This window comes from Strigops habroptila, chromosome 1 (genome assembly GCF_004027225.2).
Source record: "Strigops habroptila isolate Jane chromosome 1, bStrHab1.2.pri, whole genome shotgun sequence".
Taxonomy (NCBI): Eukaryota; Metazoa; Chordata; class Aves; order Psittaciformes; family Psittacidae; genus Strigops; species Strigops habroptila.
Window position 1 is genome coordinate 148,472,168 of NC_044277.2, and position 25,127 is coordinate 148,497,294.

The 25,127-nt window shown below is 43.8% G+C and overlaps 2 protein-coding genes across 4 annotated transcripts in view; one reads left to right on the forward strand and one right to left on the reverse strand.

The window, feature by feature from the left end:
• BLVRA (biliverdin reductase A) overlaps window positions 1–7,845 on the reverse strand; it is a 54,211-nt gene extending 46,366 nt beyond the window's left edge. The window contains exon 1 of the mRNA XM_030479834.1: window positions 7,675–7,845. Within this exon, the coding sequence (XP_030335694.1) occupies window positions 7,675–7,830 (156 nt within the window). The 5' untranslated portion in view covers window positions 7,831–7,845. The remainder of the gene's footprint in view (window positions 1–7,674) is intronic.
• LOC115605471 (cytochrome c oxidase assembly factor 1 homolog) overlaps window positions 1–25,127 on the forward strand; it is a 52,244-nt gene that overhangs the window by 10,594 nt on the left and 16,523 nt on the right. For all 3 annotated transcript variants that reach the window (XM_030479908.1, XM_030479886.1, XM_030479897.1), the window contains exon 3: window positions 17,101–17,287. The gene's annotated coding sequence lies outside the window, so the exon portion shown is untranslated. The remainder of the gene's footprint in view (window positions 1–17,100; window positions 17,288–25,127) is intronic.

The window sequence follows — 25,127 nt, forward strand, 5'->3', positions numbered from 1 at the left end:
TTCCATAGCTTTTACTTTTCCACATATTCTGTAACGTAACAGTACTTTTTCTTTTTTCTTCCTTAGGCAAATAGCTGCCAGACAGCAGCACTGGAATGAGAACATATGTAGTGTTTGCTTTTATCTTACATTACAAAGGAAGTATGAATACCTTGTGTTATTCCAAGTATAAAATTACAGGTGTCAAATCATTTGGTGCTTTCAGTGCTGTGCCAGAAAAGTAACCCAGTAAAAACAGCTATGTCCTGTCAAAGCTGAGCAGTTGGTATTGTTACTACAGTTCCTTACTTGCATGGCTTCAGCAGTGTAAGATGGCACAAAACAAGCGTAAGAAACCAGCAAGAAACTTGGCTGGAATTGCCCAGAGCATAGAAAGACAGGAGGATGGAAACCAAATAAACCTGAGGGCTCAAAGGGAGAATCTGCCTGGTCTGCTTTGCAGTTGGTTTGAACTTTAAAAATACTGCTAAACAAAGACCATTTAACGTCTTAGAGGGTGATTCTTCTCCAGAGATCCCAAAGAATTAAAGCAAAGGGTAATTTGTTCTCGGTTCTGGATAAGTATGTGGTCAACCTTCTGTTCTGAGGAGCATACCATTTAAAAAGTAGAAAGATACTTAGCTGGAAAGATGAAAGAATGTTTTTAATCTCCATGTTACAGGTGAGAGTGCAAAACAGGGATTAAGATGTCTCGGCTGGGTTAGACGGTCAGTGGCTGCGTTGCCTGTGGCAGAGAACCCCTAGCTGCTCTCAAGTGCTTTACAAGCAAGGCCATCCTTACTGAGCTGAATAAGCCTGGAGGATGCAGCTTGCTGTGGACCTGAACTAAGGCAGGAGGTACAAGAACAAGACATAGCAGAGCACAACACAGGTTTTTGGTATGTGAATTTCTCCTGAATAGAGCATGAAGAGCCACACGCACTTTGTGGAGCTCCTAGAAATTAAGTTAGTACTTTGATTGTCCATTCCACAAAAGCTGGGTCTGAAGAAAATCTTATTTAGTAGATTATTTCCCTAAAGGGGGCAGAAGACTCATTGCATTTAATACTTTTTCGAGGCCTCCAGAGCTGTAGTGAAACCTGGACAGAGACAGCCTGGTTTGCTAAATTGGGGACATGCTGCTTCTGTCAGTATAGATGTTAAGAAGCTTATTAAAGGACAGAGCAGCTGACAAGTGAATCTTTAATCCCTGTCAAATCCCTTCAATTTATGACCGGTGTAAAGCAGTTCATGTAGAAAAGAAACTTTTCATGTGTGTTTCCAGATGAGATGCATTTGGTGATCATCAGAACACATTTTACTTGTAATTCTCAGGATTAATTTTGGCTGCCTTAAAAAAACATTCCCAAAACCCCCAAGCTTTCTTCGCCTACTTCTTGAAAACCATGGGAATCATATTCATTGTGCACACTGGTATTTTAAGTAAGTGGCACATAGGGTGTGGCGGGCTACATAGTATGCCACTCAACAGCAGGCCAAATCCTGATGCTGAGAGGCTGCAATAGTGTTCAGTGGTGAGAAATGACAAGGGCATGTAGTGCACCAAAGCTTGCCTGTCCTGGTGGAGGTACAAGTAAGGGGTTAACAGTCACACCTGTGGATTTACAGGAAAACATTTCATTTAGTAGCTCCTTTCTTCATTGCAAAGCACATGCTCACGCCGAATGTTAATAACTCATGCTTTAGTAAGTCAGTCTGGTTTAGGTTCCTTTTTCAAACAAGTTTTGTTCTGCTTAAGCTGTGAGAAGACTCTACCAAACCCCAGAACCAGCTAGGAAGGATAATTTCTTCTTTTTTTTTTTTTTTCAATTTCTGAAAAATAACAAAAAAACCACTGCAATAGGTCTGTCAGTCAGTAGATCAAAGGCTGCATCTGGTGTACCTCGGTATGCTGTAACGTGAGCTATTTGTTCAATAGTTAGCTCTAGTTAACTAACATGACTATTCATTCTAAAATAAGCACTCTGGCAGTGTTTGCTCCCAGGCAAATACTTGTTCTGCTACAGTTCTTTCTCAGCTCAGCTGCCTCTGATCCCCTTTGCCAATGCTGAAGTTGTTAGCCTTTGTAGTCATGAGAGTTAATTACCACTCATTTTGTTCCTTTTCTGCATGGCCAAAAGCTTTTATGTCCTTTCCATGTTTTGGGAGTGGAATGACTAGCCTGTGTTAAGGGACTGTTTCTTATGCAATATATGATTAATAGATGCCAAGAAGTGGTCTGCCACATGCGTACTGGCAGTTTGGTGGCTCTGCAGCTGCACTGCTAATGACATGGTTGGGCTGGTTGAGCACAGTGCATCTGACACTGGAGATAGGCTCCAGGGCCCAGGAGGAGATCGAGCTTAGGTAAACTGGGCTGCCTGGGAGGTAGTGGCTAGATATAGCATCTGAGGACAGATGGATCTGCTGGGGATGGAGGAGGCTGGACATGTGGACAATACAGCTATTAGCTGTGATACAGGGCAGTGAGTAAGGAGCAGAGGACAATGTTAATAGCAGACTAAAGCAACTCATAGAGCAACCAGCTGTGTTCAGCATGGCCCTTTGGTATCGGGCTGGACTTCCTTAGCTTTGGGAGTGGTTGTGGTAGCAGGAGAGGAGCATATATTATTGTGTAGCTTTCATATCAGTCCAAGAAAACTAGGTTTATCTCCCAGCCCAAAAGCGTTGTTGCCAACAAAGCGGATATTCAAATACAGTGCTCCTTAGAGGCTGTGGCTTGCAGTAGCAGGAAGCTCAGCAGAGACCACATACTTTTAGCATCTCTAATCTCTGCAGTTTTTTACTTGAATTATGTTGTCCCTTTTCAGCTAAAACAACCGTAGCGAAAAGCCTTTCACAGTGTGCTAAGATATTCTCAAGTGCTCTTGTTTCCAAGGGTGACTTTACTGGGGGCAGCGATGCAGGCTCAGAAAAGGGTTCTTACGTGTCCCAGTTACAGATTTACTTCCCATGCTGCTGACAGCTTGATTTGTGAAAGAAAAAAGGACAAAATAGCAAAACAAAATTCAACCCACAGCCTGCGTGAAAGAGAAAAACACAGACTTGCTGTGCTGCAGAGGAAGTGTCAAACACAAACATTTCTAAGGAGGAAAGCTTGTAGTCTTCGTGTACATGATAAAAATCCTTCTACAGGAATAAGTCACATAACTGTAACTATTTTTACGCTTTAAAAGTTTCCTGTTTAATACCTGTGGGATAAGCCTGTGCAGCTAGCTGGCGGCCAATTTTAACCTTGGACCATTGAAATCTATTGACCTGTGGTTTGGTACAGAGCTGGCCATTGTTGTTTTTTTCCTGCTTTGAAATAAGGGATATCTGGGAAACCTCTAGCACCACCACTCTCTCCCCCCCCCCCCAAAAAAAAATCAAATGATTGACTCAGTACTAGACCTGTTCTACTTAGCTGCCTACTTTTGCAAAGTAACCAGATATTGAAAGTGTTGCTTAATCAAGCAGATGTCAGACCTAGAAACTCACCATGATGCTTTTATACTGAATCTGGTAGATACTAACTGGACATTTAAGTGCATGTAATTCCAGAGCTGCTGTTTCATTCTGGTTGGAGACTAAGCAGCAGTTGTGGAAAGAGGAGTGTTCTGCTGTTGAACAAACAATTGTATTTTTAAAGCAAAGTCTCATGGCAGTGCACCGCAGGGCTCATGATTCATAAAGCCAGCCGAGTGCTGAAGGCAGCTGTGTCTTGATTTGCAGCTTATAAACCCAGGAGCTTGCTAATAAATGCATTCTTCAGAATTACAGCCCAGCACATTCTTAAAAGTGGAGTTCATGGCTTTGTCTTGAACAGTAGCCTTCTATGATTACTACATACTGTGCTTTTATGATAGGTGAGGCAGCTTCCTCCTGGCCACTTAGTTATGTCACCATTAAATGGAATAAAAGAATTGGGATGACCCAGTCTAGAAGGGGTAAAGCAAACAGCAGAGTGCTGCCATTGATGGAACAAACTTGCTCTAAGCACATTCTCTAGTTAGTCTGAGTCATCAGTCTTCCAATATATTTATTCTCTTCTTCCTCCTCCATCTTTCCCTAAGCTCTGTTACAAAGCAGTGCTTTGACTAGAAGCTGGGGTGCATCACGGTGGGGGAGCCCCCAAGAACAGTCAGGGTTGGGGGCTGTAAGGTGGGACTTACTGAGCCAAGGCACTGGAAAAGACGAGCAGAGCCCAGGTTGCAAGAGCTGCTTGAGTCAAGTGTTGTCTCTTAAGGAGGGCTCTGGAAGGACATACCCAACCATGGGTAAACCATGCATTAGTTTGACAACTGCCTTGGTGCCTGTTCCCTCTACTGCCTGTTCTACTTCCCATCCCTGGAGTTGCCCCTGTTGCTTCCTCTTGATGCAGGCTCTGGTCTTAGGGAATCCCAGGCTGGGGGTTCCTCTCCCTGTCATCTTTCTATCCTTAGCACTGGGATTTTCTGGTTTGATTCCAGGAAAAAAGTATTGCCTGGTTATGAAGTGGAATGAGTCAAACATACCTTTAAATCATTGCATGAATTTCTGGCAAGATAATCTAAGACCTGCAGGGGCACATCACAGTGAAGTGTGGTGAATAGTGAGCATCCACAGTAACCAAACTGAATATGGGCACCCGAATGGTTATAGTTTAAAACTAAGTGGTATAGGTGAGCAGATGTATTTTGGTAAGGATCAAGAGAGACACAAAGAAACTGATTTTCCAGAAATACTAAACTCGGAAGCATTGCTTAGTTGTTCACAGTGCACAATTTTTCCTAAAGTCAGCCATATACAGTTTTGAGGATGTACTTCTAGTACGTGCTGAGCTCAGGAATTTACCTTCACTAATTTAATTCCCATATCAGAAGTGTCAGGTGTGTTTTCTTCTCTTAACGTGTCTGTATATGCATGTATGTGCATGTATCTGTGTGTGTGTATCCCATTATTAACAACGTGCATTAACTGCAGGCATCAGGGATGAAATGGACTGTAAAATTTCTGTGCCATCTGCCCAAACAGCACACTGGCTTCAATAAGAATACTGAGATGTTTATAAAAGCTAGACTGGATGATGATGTTGAAATCTCTGTGTGAGGGAAAAAACTAATAACGGGTAAACTTCTTTGAAAATACAAAGTTTTTGCTATCTGTCTTTCAAATGCATGATTCCAGTTTTCTGCTTTGTTAGAACAGCACGTAGGCAGAGCAAAAGAAAGTTAATGGTCTGACAGGATGTTTTGATACATTAAGGAGAGGATTTCTCACCCCTCCGTGCAAGAGAGCTGCTTGCCAGCATGGGCTGAGGCTGCAGCAAGCCCAGTTTCAATGGCAGCAGCTTTGTCGCTGGTTTTGCTCTTCCACAAGAGACAGCAGCACCAGGGTCGGTGTTAGGGGGGCAGATTTGTAGATGAAAGAATACAAATTTGATTACAGTATTGGTTTTGCTGTTAGACAAGTTCAGCCAATTGCATTTATGTTGTGCAACACCCCAAGCCTGCTGGAGCCAGTGGGAGTTTTGCCATCAGCTTCCCTGGGGGGTAGGATTTTGCTCATTGTTTAAATTAGCCATATCTTCACGGGAGCATATGGGAGCAAAAGCAAAGGTTTTAAAATCGAAGGAGGCAGTAAGCAGCTTTATGCATTTGCTTTGTCACACAGGTAAAAGCTGAGACAGCAAAACCCATCTGCTAGAGCTTCAACACATCTCTGTAAAACCCATGTTAAGAGTCAGAGCATTCTTTTCTATTTTATTTATGGCCCTGGCTGCCTGAATGAGTGCATCTGGAGCTCAGATGCCTTATGCCCGTACTGTAAATTAGTTAACTTGAAAAACTGCATACAGATCTTTGCTGTGGAAATACCAGGCTCTGTACTTGAGGTGCTTTTGTGTGTGTGTATGTTTTTCACGTTAAAAAGCTATTGAACTTTAGGCATAAACACTGTTCTCTGTCTCTTTTTTCCCCTTCCCTCCTTTGTTACAGACCGTGGACTACCATTGAATATTCAGGGAGAGCTCCCCAGAGGCATGAGGGACATGGACAGATTTTAAACAGGACTTTAATGCATGGACACGAAAGGACAAACGTTCTAGTGGGAATACTAATGCAAATGCCCCTCTTTGGGGTCAAAATGCATTAAACAGCTGCTTGCATGCTAAAGATGCTCTTAAAATCAATACAGACCGGAAATCATAGAATTTCTAAGTAGAGATCTTGCTCAGTGTACTAGCCAAAAAGTAAAAGTACTTCACTGACGCCTTTTGTTATAAAGTACACAACACTGTCAAGTACCAGTGCTAGAGAGAAGCACAGCTATGAATCGCTTTCTGCAGGGCTCAGAATCCCAGATCCTGTTGAAACTTGGTGCAGACAGGAATAGTCTGTGTCCTTCCTGGAGAGCTATGGGAACTGAGACTTAACAGCAGTAGGAATTAGATGCTTTGACATGTGTAAACTGCCGTTATCATCAGTTACTCTGATTACACCTTTGTGGAAGAGAGCCTATTGCTATTTTTAATAAATCTAATTGAAAGAAATGCAGTGAAGCCACTGCACAAACAAGCAGTAACAGTACACGTATTTGGGCCAGCCATGCAGCAACTAAACTCTAATGGAGTCCAACTGTAAAAACTGACAGCCTAGGTGGGTCAGCATCTGCAGCTGAATTGCATAATAGCAACACAGCAGTGTCAAAGCCCCAGCACAGCTTTAATCACCACATGGCTGGTATTTATCATTAAGCTATGTGTGTATTAAAGGAAGGCTTGACAGATTTAAAATACATGTAATGAAAAGATATTTCATTAGGTGCTGCATCCTTGTAGCTGCAGCAAGCATTTGACATCTCCAAACTCCACATTTCTTAAGCTCGGGGCAGAAGAACATGACTTCAGTGAGGAGCCCTGCAGCACTGTGCTCTGCAGCCTGCAACTTTGCATTGCAGCCTGCCTCCTGTATTGTCCCCATAGCTCTACCTTTCGGCTGCTCTGCTTTTTACCAATTCAGATATTTGTTTCCAACGTCACAGCTTTTCCTGGTCTGCAGTTCCTAGTTGTGCTCTTTAAACCATTCCTTGGAGACATCTTCTCTGCACTAAAAGTTGTTCCCAAGCTTACCCTCCGAGCTGGTTTTGAGGCTGTGCTGGGTGTATGCATCCTGTTTGCCACTTGGAAAACAGTGGTTGGGTCCAACTCTGGAGCTATAAGAAATAGCTAGAACTGCAGCTGCTGTCCTCAGGAGATATAATTTTGGATTCTTTCAGAATGAAGTGGCCTCTCTAACCTTAGCTTTGCTGTTGGTAATGCCTGTGGTGTAACCACGCTCAACAGTTTGTGGTTTGGATGTTAAGGAGGACAATTCCGTTTAAGAACACAACTGCCGTTGACATAAATGGCAAGACTTCATGATGTCTGTGTTCACATATGGCCTTTAAAGCCAATTGGACAGCAAGACCAGTCAGACCCCTCTTCACAGGCTAGGCCTTGCTGAAACTGATACTCTGTGAGCCTTGGAATGGTGCCACTCATGTTAACCAGGGTGCCCTTGCATGTCCCTGCTCTTCCTCCCTGTCCTGAAATGCACACATCCCTTAAGATAAGCGCCACTGTCTTGCCTCTACCTCTCCCATGTTTCCCAGAGGTGCTTGGCAAAGAGGAAGTGTTAAAGGGAGGGAGCATTTTCCTGAGCCTGCAGCACGTACCTTTCCACAGAAGGTGGGATGTGCTGCACAGCCGTCTTGGGTCCTGCTGGGGCTGCTCCCCCTCAGTGATGTGCGACATGATGGTGCATTAAAAAGAGGGGAGAAAAAACAAAATGCAGGACTGGGGAGCGAAATGAAGACGCTGTGTTCTTCCATCGCAGAGGAAAGTGAATGACGCTTGTGTCCAGAAGGTGGCACCGGCAGCCCGAGCCTGCCGGCAGTTCTCTCCCTGCCCACCCGCCCCGGCCCCAGCCAGGCGGGCACCGCCGCCCCGGCTGGAAGCTGCCTCGATAATCTGGACTCTCAGCCTTCTTAAAGGCTCTCAGCCCTTTAAACCTGCAGCCAAGCCTGTGCTCGCCTTGCCTGGCTGCAGCACCTGGGTGACCGGCATGGGGATACACCAGTAATCAGATGAGTGACTGCATCTGCGACTTGAATAAGCAACTGGGCCAGGGGAGGAGCAGAAGCTTTAAGCAGTGGGATCTTTACCTCTTCATTACAAAATTAGTTTTGCTGTTGAAGGGGAGAAAAGCCCATCTGAGCACTCCATTCAGGGTTTGGGGTTTTTTTAAAGGATGTCTTGCAGCAGCTGCTATTGCAGTGTGAGCACTGCTGCTGTTAGATGTACATTTACTGCTGGTGCAAGCAGCTGAGTTATCACAAGCACTGGTGAGCATTTCTGGTGACACAACTCTAAATAAAGACAAGATCTTCTCTGTTCTGGTGGAATCTCAGTGGCTGTGAAAGGTAGATGTGGAGCAGAGTTTTGGCCCTGTGATCTGAGGCTTTCAGTGTGGGGTGAGGAGACACCTTGGTGCTGGAGAGCCCTCAGCTCAGTGCCCCTGGGCAGTGAAACTGTTTTGCTGCAAAGGAGAGTGGGTCACATTTTCAAGCAAGCTTTTATGCAACAGCAGTTCTGGCTTTTACATTTCCTTTCCTAGGATGGAAGATAGCTTTCTTAATTTAGACAATGGTTTTCCCAACCTCAGAAACCACAGGGATCAATGCTGGGTTTTGGGGATATCCTGCTTTCTATGTTGGCCAGTCTGTCCCCATTTTCCATGACTAGTATTATTGCTTTTGGTTACAAAGAAAAAATAATCCTTTTTTCCCCTCTTTTCTTCACCCCATCTCCTCTCAGCAGGAGCCAAACCCAGGCTCCTGTACCTGCTGTATAGAGCCAGCTGCTGCAGGAGGAAGGAGAAGGCAGGCACCAGGCCAGCTGCTGGCTGTGGCACTGCTGCCAGTTCTCATCCTCTAGCCACTGCCCTCTGCTCCCTCTGTGGCAGCACTTCAGTCCTGAGCAGTAGCAAGCCGGAGGAGACACTCAAGAGAAAGCCTGCTGATCGCTTCTGCAAAAACAAAACCAACAAGACAACATCCAAAATAGCCCCCAAACTCCCAAAACTCTCCTCTGTGCTGGTTCTTAGGCACTGCTAGTTTGCATCTAGCAGCATGAAATTGAAAAGCTGGAATAAACTGGGCAGAGCGTGTTTACTGTGTCCCTTTAGTTTAACAGTGTCCTGAAAGGACCCTTGTTCTTTAGAGCTATCCACTGAGCAGCTAAAAGTGACTGGTTTTAAAATATAGCTACTTAAATCCATCTAGATTTTAAAAAGATTTTAAAGAAGGAAGCATGTAGGTTGAAAATAAGAAGTAGAGGAGAAATTATTCTAAGTTGTGCAGCTGACTGTGTTGGAACAGCCTGCTTTTTCCCAGGTGCTTATCTGCTGTTGATGACTCTTGGCACTACACATAGGCAGGAAAGCAGAACATGCAGCTGGACGAGAGGGCTACATACAGAGAGAAAGATTTTGACCTTGCAACAGCCTCAGATGTTGCTTTTCCTTCTGCCTATGTCGTTTGTTTCTTATACAGTCCCCTTACTAGACGATTTAGGGGCTGAGCCTCTCAGTTTTTTCCTTTCTTTCTATGTTGTTGGTTTACACTACTCCTGATAGCTTCTTTATCACCTGCTCCCTGCAAGGCAAACTGCAGGGCTGCTTCTCTTCTGTAGCAGCTGTGCTGGAGAACTGCTGATGAGGAACAAAATGGGAGCTACTGAGCAATCATTTGGAGACTGGCTATTAAAAACAAAAAGCCGGCTAATTAGAGCTTAGAGGAAGAGGCAACACTTTGTGCAGAAACACCAGAAGGTAGGCCCTCCAAATCCCATACACTCCCTGTAAATAGCTGTAATTAACCCCACACTATTCAATTTATTAATTAAAATTTAATTAATATTTTCTGTGCCTGACAATCATCTTAGAGGCAGGCAGGGAAGCATAGTGGCAGCTGGGCTTCCGTAGAGCAGCAGTGACATTCAAGAGGGCAGAGGCACAGGAGACGTGTCTCAGTCTCCCGGTGGTACCTGTGATAAAACAGAACTGAAACTGGTCACTGGATTCCAGGCAGCACCCTACAGATGCAGCACCCACCTGGGTTATTTATAAGCGCGAGAGAAAGGAATAATGAGAAAATGAATGTAGTCATTACTTATTTGACCACACCAACTGAGGGCTGCTGGACAGCACTGTGTTTCGCTTGGGTTTGGTGTTCTGCTTGGTGCTTTGAGTAGAGGTGAGCTCAGCAGAGACACCTCTCCTGAACTTCATGGGCCCCATCAAAGTAGAACATCTATTGCTTAAAAACGCTGTGTCTGTACTAGTAGCTTAGTGCACTCCTGGTTTGCTCCAGGGATGGGTTTCCTGGTCTCTCATACTCCCCATGGTCAGTATGTCAGACCTCCATCAGTGTCTGAGCTCTCTTCTGGAACAAATCTGTTGATATCCCCAAGGGCAAACCTGAGTGTCACCAGCTGTGTAGTTCACTCCAGGATTTGCTCCAGACAGACAGGATAGACATGGAAGGCGCCAAATGTATTTTCTTCAACAAGGACAGTGCTTGAGCGTTATTCCAGGTTAGGTGATAGCATAATTTATGCCCTCAGCCATCCTTTTCCTAGAGCACACAGTATTTTTTCCTGGCATTTTAGTACTCCTGAAGCAGCACTGCTCTGCTGCCCGCAGCATACACCTGGTAGTGTTCTCCATGCTTTGAACTGAAGATAACGACTGTTAGCTGCAGGGTCACCAGAGGAGACAAGAGCAGAACACTGTGCAGCATGGCTGCAGCAGCCCACTCAAAAGGGAGCAAACTCAACAGTGTGACCATGAGTTGTCCTGCAAAAATTGGCCTGTGGGCAAGGCCTGGTGAAAATGGCCATGAGGTAAAGAAGGTCTTTTATTCCCCATTTAACAGAAGGGTGCAGACTGACTCAGCAAGAAAATATCCTCAGAGCATGTTGAAACCAGATCTCACAGGTCACAGGGAAAAAGCTTTCAGTACAGAACTGTTAGAAGCAAGTGGGGAAAGGAGATGGGACACGATTACTGTCATCACCACCATCTTCTTGTCTTCTCTCTGCTCTTCTGGATGAAACATGATGGGTTAGGCAGGTTTTGGATACACCTAGTGGATCAGGCCCTTCTGGTAGTGAAGTGGCATGCCATTTCTCAATCCTGGGGAGGCAGGCACCAAGCTGTTTAGTGCTATGAGGTCAGAAGTGCTTCTGAGCACACCCAGAAGCTGAGCTAAAGGTTCCAGGTGAACGTCAGCATTAGAAAAGATGAGTGTCACAATTTGGAGTCTCTTTGACCCTTGGGCTTCAGTGTATAACTGCAGCTTTAGGACTATCACACTAGAAACCAGCCTCAGGCCTACCAGACCATGAATTACATCTCCCATCAGTGTGTGCTTCCAGGCATGGCCACCACTGAGGCGTGATGGGGGGAATAGAAGGAACAAGTTCTTTACCCTTGTGAGAAAACAAGTGCCTCTGATGCCCTGCAAAGGTGCTCACACAGGGCTGTCCCCAATCTGCCAACAGCAAGGCCAGAAGGGTGGAGATGAAGATGCCATTGCTAGTGGAATGGCTCCATTGGCTTCAGGCTGGGACACCCAGTACGCCCGTGTTGAGTCACAGTAGCATTTAGTTGCCACAGGTGGTGAGCAGGTCCAATCATTGTTATATTGTTGGTAATTCCAGGTAGATTTCAGGAGAACTGAGGGAGATGGCGATAGATACTGAGAATCATTGCAGCCTTCATCCCAAAATGAAACTCCAAATGGGCACAGTAACTGTCCAACAACTATCGCATCTATTGCCTGACTTTGCATGCATCATTTAGCCTTTTCTTACTTTCTCTCTTCCAATCTAGTACATGATTTTAACTGCATTTTCAGAAATGTACTTCTTGCACCTCTCTGTAATTCACCAGCTTCTCTGACTTTCACAAAAAGAAAAGCAGGGGGAATAGAAAACAAACCCCAGGCAAATCACTGCTAAGTTTTGAATTCGACATTCAGAACAACAAATACAGCCAAGCGATTTTTGCTTTACTGTTAGTCATTTGTACTAACCTGCAATTAAAAGGCTCAGCATTTGTTCTCATCTGTTTCTGAAATTACATTTTCCACTTCCTAGGCCCTGGCCTCAGGCAGTGGATTTTTGAAGCATTCATGCCTTGGTAATTAATGTTTAAAGATGAATGTTGCAACTTTTAACACATTGTGTCGCTGAGTAAACACCCAGCAATGCCTGCTACCAAAAAAGAACACAAAAAATACAAGGCTTTTACTGGAAGCTGCAGGGTTTGTGGACATTATCCTTCGAGCTCCCAGCTGCAGTATGTTTGATTACCCCTTCCTCTATGCTTGGGGATGGAGGAGACTGCCATGCTTCAAAAAAAGGCAGAAGAAAATAAATACCACATCTAATCTGTCAGTTCTTTGTGCCACTGACTCATCACCCCCTAAAGCTTGCTGGGAAGGATTAGCTCATGCAGAGAGGGAGGAGACAAATCTTTGACAAGTGATCTGTAGGTGTAACACCACCAGTGCCATTTTTGATTTAGCAAAAGGGCAGGAGGACAAGGGATGGAGTGGAGAAAGAAGGGGTAAAAGCGGAAGGGGGGGGCGAAGTATAGTCAGAAGTTCCTTTCCTATTTCATGTCCCTTTGTTTGTCCCGAGTCTGCCTTTTCTCTGTAGAAGCTACAGCTTCCAGTCTGTTACTAACCCAGTTGGTTTTACCTGTGATAGCAGCCCATCCTGTGCAGGGCTTCTGTATGTGACACCAAGTGCTCCTCAACACCATTGTCTGAATCTATCACTGCAGTGTTTTTGGATGCTTTAGAAACTAAGTTACCATGTCATCCCTTTCTAACAGAAATCCCTAGCAACTGAAAAGGCAAGTGGGAAAAGCAGCAACTTTGGCATTTCAGGAAGGGAAAAGGGTAGTCTGGATTGAGACTGCTTGCTTTCTTAGCCGTCTGGCTTGGGCATTGCAATCCTGATTCAGACCTTTTGGAAGACACACCTCATGTCTGACATTTCCCAATCAGTTGGCACAAGGCAGCTGCCTCTTCACCTGAGCCTCCTAAGACAGGAGAAGTGGGAAAGTACTCACATAGTCTTGTGAGTGGTTTCTGTCAAAAGGGGCAGTGTACCATGGGAGGAGTCTGGCCACACCAGGGACCCCATACTGCATCCATATCCCCTTCCAATCTGATCTCTTAGTGGTGTTTCTCATACACCATAGCCTTTCCTGGTCTGGAAGAGGCCAGTGACACAATCATAGAACCATGGAATGTTTTGGGTTGGAAGGAACCTTAAAGCTCATCCAGTTCCAACCCCTGCCACGGGCAGGGACACCTTCCACTAGAGCAGGTTGCTCCAAGCCCCTGTGTCCAACCTGGCCTTGAACACTGCCAGGGATGGGGCAGCCACAGCTTCTCTGGGCACCCTGTGCCAGCGCCTCAGCACCCTCACAGGGAAGAATTTCTTCCTCATCACATCAACTGGAACAAGAAAAGATAATACCTTGGGCTAGATCCCCCTGCTGCTTTTCTACCCTCCACAAAAGAGAAGGAAATTCCCAATCCAACACACAACTGGCAGGTTGGCAAAACAAGTTTGGAGCAGGTGCTTTGGGCTTTGTTACTCTTTCATGTTCTTTCTGCTCAGAAGAAACCAAAACCCAAAGAGCTCCTGGAAGAGCTCCATGTCTCTGATTCTGCAATTAAGTGTGAAAACGGAACCTCCCAAATAATCTCGCCTTTCTGGAAGTGAAGTTCAGGCTTTAAGAAAGATTAGTAAGAGGAACATTCAGCACTAGTCATCCTCATTTAGGTAACAAACAGGCAAGTTTCTGCCTGTGCTCACTTCTAGTATTCATTATGAATGTGTATTAGTGACTTCCTAAGCAGTAATCCCAGCTGAATAGTAAATGAAGTAGTGCCTTCTACTGTAATAATTTCCTGTTCTTTTAGCATTGTTTATATACTATCAACAGCATGCTGATACATTAACGGGGTACCCAGTGTTTGGCTATTTCATTATCGTTTGCTTTAGTTATCTTCCCAGTTTGCTGGGAATCCTACAAGGATTGAGCTGATTTTTAGATGATTTTGATGCTGAAGCACAGTGGGTTTGAATTCTTTTGTTTGGTTGGTTTCCTTGGCTCCTTTAAAAGTTTTCCAGCAAAGATGAGGACCTATTTGTACTAAATTTAGGCCTGCTCAAAATAGCTTGCTTTTGTTTATTCTGCTGATTTTTCACAGATCCCTTAAAAAGCAGAGGTCTGGAGAACACTACTGCAGGCTGCTTCAGTTACACTTTGTGTTAAACATGACACAGATCAGATCGTTCAGCATTTTGCTAAATGGAAGCATTACCAAGTACCATGGAGTGGAAAATGCTTTGGGAGTAAAAGCACTGTGTTTTTCAAGAAATGCTTAATCTTAAACAGATCATTCAAATGGAGTGTAATAAACACTCTACTGCAGCTAATGAAAAGATTTTGTTCAACCTCAGTGGGCTCTCAGGCAGGCGGAGATAATATGCTTGCCCTTGCTAACAGCGTTCATTTAGCTGTGTTTCCTTTCCTACAGTGGGAATTAGATTTCCTTCTCCACTGTTTGTATAGAAAGACTCAAACGATTCAAGAAGATCATGTGGGAGCCACTGTGTTTAGAAGAAGCATTCGAATAGAAGATACCCCCAACTTCATGTTCAGCCATTTAGCTTTAGCCAAAAGAAGCATCCTTACCATGCTTTTGAGCTGATGCCCTGCAAGGAACCATATTAGTCTACTACTGCACTACTTGCCTTGCTGCAGTGAGGGACTGTGAGAGAGCCCTCATAAACAAACAGCAAGCAGCCATCTCACGTGCCAGCTCACACACATGTGTGTGTATGTTCACACTGGTGAGCATGTATATTAAACCATCCAAGTTTATATACCTAAGGCTGGAAATGTTTATGGTTTTTTTTCCTAGGCTTCATTCCCAGCTTATTCCAAATCCTGTCCCCAGACTTAACATACTTTGTTCTTACATTGCCTACTTTGAAGTCTGTGGACCTGAACTGGGCAGGCTCCCACCACCTTCAGTTGTCTCTGGACCAAACTTCAGTTGGTACATTTTATCTAGAGGACATTTTGAAAGACATATGACTGTTGACTTCCAAGGTCATTTCATAAGGACCGGGACTCATGAAGAAGCAAGCAGAGGCACAGAGCAATTTGGCCAGGGGCACAGTCACCTAAGTATCGGAGCTGAGGGTAAAATTTAGGGATCTGGCTTTCTACTTGCACCAAAGCATAATTTGCCATCTTTGGTTTGTTTTGTCTTTTGCTCTTCCTCATCCTTAGTTCTTCACTGTTAGAATTAAAATGGCCAAGGTAATTTATACCCCAAATTCCTTTTCTTGTCCTGAAACCAGCAATGAATGCTTTCTCTAAAGGTGCCACATGCTCCTTTTCTCTGTAAGAGCATGGGATAGGGAGAAAAAAGCTCCATTAGTGACCCTTTTGCTATGTAACCTTTCCTTAAAATGCCAGCAACTGAGCTTCCACAGAGAGAACAACAAATATTGAAAGAGGAGTGTGAAGGGCATTATGAAAGAAGAAAGCAAGAAAAGGGATCTGCTCAGACAAGTTTCTCAGGAAAGGTGATGTAATATGTACTGTAGAAAATCCTAGCAGTTGACATAACTTACTCTCTTTCTAAGTAGCTGTGGCTGCCAGCAGGCTGGGAGAAACAAAACGTACGGCTGGGAATACAGCTGAGCAGACTGTTTTGTCCAGAAGAAATATAGTAGGTGTAAACCTTGTTTTCAAAAGATGTCATTGAAGTGTAATTGAAAAGTGTCCTATTAATTAAAGCTGAGCAACCAATGGATGAAGTCTCATCTCTGTTGGAGCAGTTCGTGGGGATACTGTAACATTAACTCCTGTGTGCTGGGAGCGCTCAAGGGGCTGCTGTTGGGATGCCGTGGTGCATGGTTCTGTCACAAGCATGCAGTCCTGTTCCCAGAGTTTTGCAAATGTTTAACAAGTATGTAAACAGCTGTCTTGAAAATTGTCTGGCTTTCTATTGACTGACTTGCACCTATTTCAGCCTGGTTTCCTATGGAAATGAGTGTTCTCGGCATGCATGTTGTGTGTGTGTCTGCACCTGTGTGTAACAGTTTGGGATCCTCCTTCCCTGTTACAGCAGACCTGACAGAGAGGCACAGGGTCTTTGAGGTGTTGAAGATATTAGATGTTTGTGGAAGAAGGTGGCTGGATACTGAAGAGGTTCTGGATGTTCTCTACAGGGGAGAGGCTGCAGGGAACTGCGCTCTCAGTTGTTGGCCTTGGAGGCTCCAAGAGGTCCTAATCTGGATGATCCCAGATTTTCCTACTCTGCTTCTCACAGAGCTTACTAGTTTAAAAGTCTTGTCTGCAGCCTGAAATGTTTCATATTTAAAAACACTAGCTTCTCTACTTTGTTCCACCTGGTACATATAGGGAGCTGCATGTGCAAAGACTGATAAACGCAAACTACCATTAAAGCATGAGTGTATCCCTTTTCAGGTGGGCTAGTGCATAAAACTTGGATAAACTGGTAAACAGAAATTCCCAACTCATGGGCTGTTGTGGATTTATTAATCATTACCAACAGAGGAAGAGCTGTACAGGAGGAATGTCCATTATGGAAATTGTATTTAGTTGTGGGACTGAAACATATGGTCCGTTACTTCTTAACAACTACTGCTAGCACTGTCCAGAGAGCCAACAGGCATGGTTTCATTAAAATAATGTGTGGTTATTTTCATAAGGTTTTTGTCAACAAGGATGGGCAAAGCTGCAGGAAATCCCTGATGTTTCTGATGGGACTACTGACATGTCAGAGTGTCATGTGCTACCTTCTTGCTTTACTGTAAATTGGTTACAAGGCAATCACAAGCAGTAGCACTGGCAGTACTAGATGTTTTCTTGCAGTGGGAGTGGAGGCACCCTGTTGGATCCTTAGGAATGTCTGAATATTCTTTCTCTGCCTCTGCTACATATCCACTCCTTTGCATTTTCCCTTTTGTTCTAGGTGGAGTCTGGATAAGAGCTGTCAGGAGGCCTTTTTAGCTGGTTTGAGGCTACCAAGTGATACTGATCTTGCACCACCGTTTTGGAGGAGTGGCACCAAAAAGCCTGTCGTTATGCTGAGTGCTTTACAGGACTTCCTCAGCTGCCCAAAAATCAAGCCATAGATACTGAGCTTCATTCTGAACACGGTAAGTCAGGCCTCAGAAGCCTGCATCCATTGCATAATTGAGTTCAAAATTGTAATAGTCCCCAGCCTGTTATCAACTGTTTTAAACCAAGCCACAGGAAAAATCACTAGAGCATAGTGCTGCGTCGCCGACACTCACATTGCCAGATCTCTCCCTGTTGTACTAAAACTACAGTAAATGAGGTCTTGTTAGTATACCCTAACACTATGCTGATGTTGGGTTGCATTTCAAGAACTCCCTCAGTTACAGCAGTGCTGAGGCTTGAAACCTGTAATGGATCACCGGAACTGCCCTGCCCACTGCCAAAACCAGTCTTGTTTCTTGGCCATGACAAAAGCTCAAGATTTCTTTGTGTAACTTAAGTTCACTTCTTAAACTGGAAAGTGCAGAAGACATCTCCTAAGTTGGCCAGTTACTTAAATAAATAAAGTGGCAGTATACTTTTTTCACTAGGGCAAAAAAACTATCAGAAAGCAATGTTACCAAAGTGAAAACTCTCTATCCATATACACTATCACTAAAGGTTACTGTAGCCCTGAAGAGACAGTAACCTTTCAAAAGCCTCTCTATCCAGGATATAGTATGCCTAACATATCCTTTAAGGTCACTGTATCCCTAAGATACAGCAACCTTTCAAAAGGTATTCTTGGGTTTTCCTTGCAATTTGCTGGGCTCTGTTTCCCCCAGCTAAAACCTCAGTGGCTGGAGAAATAGGCAAGGAAGGGCAGTGTAACTGGCTGCTCCTTTTTAGCATAGAGATGAAAACCATCTGGTTGCTCCCGTTGGCCTTTGAGCCAGCATTTGGTAGTACAGGCTTTGTACTATTGCTGCTCCCACTAACTCCTTTCTGGTGTCACACTCTCATATAGCCCTTTCCCATTCCAGCATAATCCCCATGCATACTCTTCTTTATACTTCTTTATGAAAGTCCATTTGTGGCATGAAAAGCTTGTATCAGTAACAAAACTATTTAAATTTCTCGTGTTTTCTTATGTTTCTTCTTTTTTTTGGGCACCCGGGGATCAGTTGCTAGAAGTATGGGAATGGTTGCTGCTCCCATTGGGATTTCTTCCCCTCCCCACGCCTAAACAAGGTGGCATTTTTAGCTTCAAATTTTATAGCAGGGAGCATGTTAAACATCAGGTCTGAGAGAAATGGGAAACAACATGATGGGGCTGCAGTTTTAGGTGTTGCGAACAGCCCAACTCTCCATATTAAAAATCAACCACTTTTTTGCTTCGAAGTGTGAACAGTCCATGAAAAAGCTACATGAAATCCATTTTCTGGGTGATGGAATGTATGCCTGCCTAGTTTGCTTCCTATTAGGTTATTAACACTTACTGCATCTGTAACTGCTGGTTATTGAAGGAAGAACTTAACTTTCTACCAGAACCCTGGGACTAATTAAAAACATTGCCATTAATGTTTAATGAGAAAGTTGTTCCTTTCACCAGTAAACTGGCTTAGACTCTTAGTCCCATAAAGCACAAATGGCACATGCTGAATCATAGTTAACAGTGGATTTGGAGAAAAACACAAAGGAGTGCAGCTTGTTGCACAAGTTAAAAGTGATGATTGGTTGCTTTCTTACTTTCCCCACCAGCACTGGATATTATATATGCTAACTAGTATTCATCTCTCAGCAAGGCATCCAGACCTGGTAGGGCCAGTTCTTTCTTCCAGTAAGACCTTTGCATCATAAAACAGCCCAGACAAAACATGCCCAGGGGAAAATGCCATGCTCATAGAACGTCCAAAAGCCAGGGTATAGCACTATTTGCTAGCCTACCTGCTTCTCTTGGGTGGAGGAGAATGGCCTATTAGAAAGGCATGGCCAGCACAAATGGAGAAGAATAAATAAGACACTTGAGGATGTGTCTAATGGTTCTGAATATCAAGTGCAGGAAAGGAGGAAGCTTTGTTTCTCTTCTGTGCCAGCCTTGGGCAGAGGAGCAGATCTGGTAAAATTTAGCTCTGTGTATCTATCAGCCAATGCTGCTATCTTATTGTTTGTATCTTCTCTGGTACCAAGTTATACTGCATTTAAAGTTATTTGATTTACACTGAAGAAGCCTCACATGAGGAAAGTAACTTTTGGAGATGATGAGTCCTCATTGCTAATTTTATAAAGGCAAAGAAAAAACAAAGTACCACAAGCTGGTTCACAGTGCATTTACAGAGAGAATGGTAAGAGCAGTGAATAAGATTTCATTCCAAATACTTTATTTAACAAGGATTAAATACTCATCTGAACACTGTCACTTTGAGGTACCTTCCTAATCTGGCTTTGCTCTTGCTTATAGTGGTATAAATGAAGAATTACTCTACTGAGGTCAGCGAAGCCATTACCCCATATTAAACTCAAAAGAGAGTCAGTCTTGCTTTTTACCTCTACAGCAAATCCATTCAATTCAGCACAAGTACAGCAGTAAGTTTTAAGTGCAATGCAAGAACAGAGCCAACTGGTAAATCTGTGCCCTAAATTCAGTACAGCTTTTGAGCTGGATTTCCATCTGAGTATTCTTGAACACTGCAGCACTAAATCTCCTTTTTCTGCTGTTTCTTTTAGTTCCTTTTCCCCAGAAAGAATTATATTTTCCTTTTTGTAAACAAAGGCCATGTAAAACACATGGTTGTGTTCTGAGCAAAAACCTCAGCAACCATAGCTTGTATATATTAAAAAAACAACAACCCACAAACTTCTGTTTTGAAGATGAATGCAGGTTTTGAGTCTATCAGCGTTTTTTATTCCATACTGGTTTTCTGCATAGTGTAAAATACACACCCTTAGGAGTGTAACAGCAATCATAAGTAGTGAAAAAACAAATTATCTAGGAAAGTAATTTTTTCCATTATGAAAGTGGCTTGTCATATATTAGTGAAATGAATTAGTCACATAGCGCACCTTTCACAGCCTCAAAAGAGTTCGATTATGGCCTATATGTTCCCACATGTAACAGGAGCAGCTCTCCTTTTTATATATACACCACTATCACTCCACAGTTTCTGATTATGTTTTATTCATATGTAATCATAAATCACTCACAAATCTGTCCAAAGCCTAAAACTAACCAAACCAGTTCATATTTCTGGCATGAGCTATTCTATTTGCACATCTTTCCAGATTAAAACATTTCTGGTTGTGATATGGAAAGATTCCAGGTATGTGGTGTTCAATGGGAAAAGGTGACAGCATGACATTTAGGAGATGTATGCGTGGAGAAGGGAAGAAAAGCAACAGGGAAAGAAAGGCACATTTGCTTTTGACCCACTCAGTAGATGCAAGTCAACTGAGCAATAGCTACCCACTTCATCCCTTGTTTTAGCACTCTGCTTCCTGGGACTGTTCAGCATAGAGAAGGCTCAAGGGGGGATCTCATCCATGTCTGTAAATACCTGAAGGGAGAGTGTGAAAAAGAAGGAGCCAGGCTTTTTTCAGCAGTGTCCAGTGACAGCACCAGAGGCGACGGGCACACACTGAAACACCAGAGGTGCAGTCTGAACATCAGGAAGTGCTTTTTCGCTGGAGGTGGCTAAGTGCTGGCACAGGTTGCCTAGGGAGGCTGTGGAGTCTCCATCCTTGGAGATACTCAAAAGCCATCTGCACATTGTCCTGCGCAACTGGCTGTAGGCAGCCCCATTTGAGCAGGGGAATGGGAGACCTCCAGAGGTCCCTTCTGACCTCAGCCCTTCTGTGATACTGCTTTGGCCTCTGGTCAGTGAGAAGGTGAGGCACCTCATTTTCTTGGTGGCTTCCTTCAGTCAGGAACAGCAAATTTTAGAAATGCTAAGAGTGCTCCAAGACCTCCATAAGGGACTCCAACAAGTATGTACAGTTTGCAGGGGGAAGGAATGAAGTGCTTGTGAGGTCAGGATGGCAACCTTACATCTGGCAAATTAATAGAAACAAAGCAGGAGTGAAAGAATTACATATTACTTCCACTTCGGTCACTCTGAGTTACATTCCTATCCTTTCTGCGTCACGGAGGGAGAGCTGTGACATAACTAATAAACCTACCTCAAGTATTACCTGATGACTACAGCTTTGTGCCAGTGGCATTGGGAGCACAGGAGGGATGCTGAGAACTACTGTGAAAAGACTTGTCATGTGCAAAAGCAAAGCAGAGCTGTCTGGATGCCTGAATTTTATGACATTGGATTTCCGTGCAGACTCGTGAGGCCTTGGTAGTTTCTGGGGTTATAATAATGTGTTTCAGGCTGGTTTATCATGTCATTCCCCTGCACAGGATGAAGATAAGCACATAAAGGTGTGCATAGGCCTAGGAGCTTTACAGTGCCAGCTGCTGGTGCTGCAAGTTGCAACATTTAGCTCTAGCCATAGACAAGAATTAAGGGCTGTACTGTGTTCGCACTGGGGGAAACAGAAAAAGGGGTCACACATCTTCATCTCCTGTGATTAGCTTGCCTTCTTGAATGCCAGCTCTCCTACTTGCTAAGAAATAGCTGAGATGGACATAATGAAGCAGAAAAAGTTGGAAGACAGGTTCAGTGCCAGCCTCAATACTGCCTTTTCTCAGAATGCTGCTTTCCTGGAACAGTTTCCCATCAGCATGGCAAGACAAGGTGGCAATTTCTTTTTCTTGCTTAAGTGCATTTGGCAAAAGGGCAGGGTAGAGGAGACTGAACCTTTCACAAACACACACTCAGTAATGCCAAGCTGAGTTCAAGCAAAGTGCAGCACTTTCAAACCGTACCTGGCACAGTAGGGCAACCCTGACAAGCAAGATATGGAAGTGCAATTGCAGCTTTAATGTCGAAGTAGCAACTTTCTGTCTGTCACTGGAAATAAAACATCTTGCCAAGTTTCAAAGGTGGCGTTTTATTCATGCTCTGTAGTACACAACCCTGTTATCAAATAATAATCCCTTTATCTTTAGATGATGCTGTTGGAAGTGGAGCTCTTTTCACATCTTGCTCTAGTCTGCCTCTGCTGCTAATAAACACAAGTGCCTGCAGCTGTAAAGTCTATGCTAAGTGCCTGGCTTTCTCTAACAGAGACCTCAGAGAAGCACTGCTGGGCTTAACATATTGTTTTGCCCAGGCATATACAAGTGTATTGCAGAAGGCACTATGCAAATAGTGTTCACAGAGTTTATAATTTCCTGTTGGAACAGCAAAGAAAAGAAGGTCATTGATTTAAACCAGAGAATACAAATGATTTCCTGCCCACAAAGCTGCCAAATGCTTGGAGTTATTGATTCTTTTTCCTCCCTGCTGCTAACCAAACACTTCTGGTGCTGTCATGGGCATCATCAGCTTATTGACTAAGCAAACATAACCCATTAAGCCAAACATTTTTAAAATAATAGAAAATTACAGTGGCTATAGTAAAAAAAAAAAATATGCATTCAAGAGAAAAAAAAAAATAGGAGAGGAAAACCAGTTCCTGAAGTTAATTAACTTTTATGTAGATTCAAGTTTCTGGAATTTAAGTTTGGATCCAAAAAGAGAAAGAAAAGAATAAATTGAAAGAAGACTTGGGAAAAAAAAAAAAGCCCTTTCCTAAAGAAGCCAAAAAGGGGAGGGTGCAGGGACATGCATACTTCCAATTTTAAGACCCCAAAGAAAAGAAGAAAATATTGCAAAATTGAGATTGAAAGGCTAAAAAGGTGCAACAGCAGCATGGTAAAGGCATGTTTTTATTTATTTATGTACTTCTTAGCAGCAGGAGGCCTGTGCTGTTGCCTGAATATTGTTTGTGAAGCCAGAGCTGAGCACAGCTGGTGTCTGGCCTCAGAACATGTCAGTTTGAAGATAGCACGCATCATATTAGTAAATGTAGAACAATACTTGCTGTCAAGTTGGTTTCAAGGCAGTAGTTCACTGAAGGGGGCCTGACAATGTCAAAAAGCATTAGACCAGAGCCAGCAAATGCTTTATATGCTACAGCTGAACCCAAAAGAGGAATTGATGCCCTGGATCTGACTTTAAGGCATCTGTCTGCTCTGGAGAGCATGTGTTTGTCTGAAGAAGCTGGAAACAAGTTGCTTTTCTCTCCTCCTCCAACCATCTGCCTACACATAGAAGGCAAAGAGCAAGAAGCGAGGGAACAAATCATAGTACGTTGCAAATGGACAGGGATACTTTGCAGACGAAATCATCTTCAGGAGTAGGAGCGCACGCTCAGGAGAGGTGTTTAGAGGCAGCAGGGAGACAGCCACCAGGTTGGGACACCACAGAGAAGGCTGCCTTTCCCCTGGGACTGGCTGTTTCAGGTGCGGCTGCTGGCTTCCCTGGCTGAGAGCCTTGCAGTCCTTTGGTGTGAGAGCGAGCAGCAGGGGAAGAGCCAGTCCGAAGGGACAGCAGGAGGGGAGTAAACAACCAGATTACAAAGTGATGAAAAACAAGGATATCAGCCTTCGACAGTGACTTAGAAGAAGGTGTGACGCTTTCCTCCACCCCCTCACCCTCATGCCTGTTGACTGAAGAATACTATTAAGGCAGGTAGTCACGGATTATTAATGACCTGGTTAACAGCTTCTTTAATTTTCCAATAAGTGCCAACTGCGGCTGCTGTAATTATTCTGCTGGTCCTACAACACACCCTGTGCCATCCTGCAAAATACTTCTAGTTTTTTATCTCTGGAGCACATTGTTGTGCCTCATAACATGTGCCTCATAACTGCACGTACAGTACACAGGCAGCTTCACCTAAGTAAAACTACATCTTAGGCTGTCAAAGCATTTTGCAGCCATTAAATGTCACTATCTTCCAGCAGAGTAGGACCCAGGAAGTGTTTAGTCACTTATTTTCACATGTGAATCGAGACACCCAAAGTTTATGGGTTTAGCCACAGTGATACAGTGACTCAGTCCCCGAGTTGCTTGTGGAACCCGGGAGCACCGTCTAATGCTGTGCTTGTACAAAAGCTGCAGATGAATTGGAAGTGACACTGAGTAGGGGCTTTTTCTACCTAAGCAGAGGTCCCTGGGAGTAACATTGTATAAAAGCAATGGTATCTCTTTATCCCTCTGCCTAATTCCCGCAACAAGAGAGCTCAGTAGCATGCAATGAGAAAAGGAAACAAAAGCAAACAAAAAAATGTGTGTGTTGTGGTCAAAAGCACAGTCTTTCCTCTGGAGCCTTCAGTTTCAGAAGTCTGTGGGCATGGATCCCTGCCAGCATCATTAGCAGCAGTGATTCCCCGCTAACTGGTCCTGTTTCCTTTCCTACCGGCTCACAGCACACCTACGTGTCTTGTGTATGCCACTTTTGTCATATCTCATTGTATTTAGCCCTTGGTAATCTAGCATTTGCTCAACAAACCCCACAAACAAGTATTTGAAGATTACGATAGCAATAAGTTTATGAGGAAATAACATTATGTTGTTAGCAGCCCTGTTTGAAAGCTTCTAGTGAAGGTGTTCTTCACAATGCCAGAAAGCAGCCTACTTTTCAGAGATCCCAGCACTTTTAGGAAACAGTGATCCTGTAAAAGTATTGCCTGTTGAGCACACAGAAACCACATGATGTTTTGAAAAATCTCACTCATCAACAGTATGTAAAAGTGTGGTTTGTGCTTTTGTCCAGCTCTTGGACTGTCACACCTCGTTTTTGGGCAAAGCCCTATGCCATAGCTCCACAGGAAAAGCTTGTCACCGTATCCCTAAAGGTAGGTTTGCTGTAGGAAACAGCCCTGGAGTTGTAGTGAACCTCTCTAGGCTGGCATGTTTTAGCCTAAGAGAAGAGATGGTCTCTGTGCAGGGAGACAGCCGAGATCTTTGGAGACCAATTGCCTGACTTTATACAGGATTCCTGTGAAGTCATTCCATGTTTTTCTGCCACAAGTCTGCAAACCAAAAGGGGAAAAAAAATCCC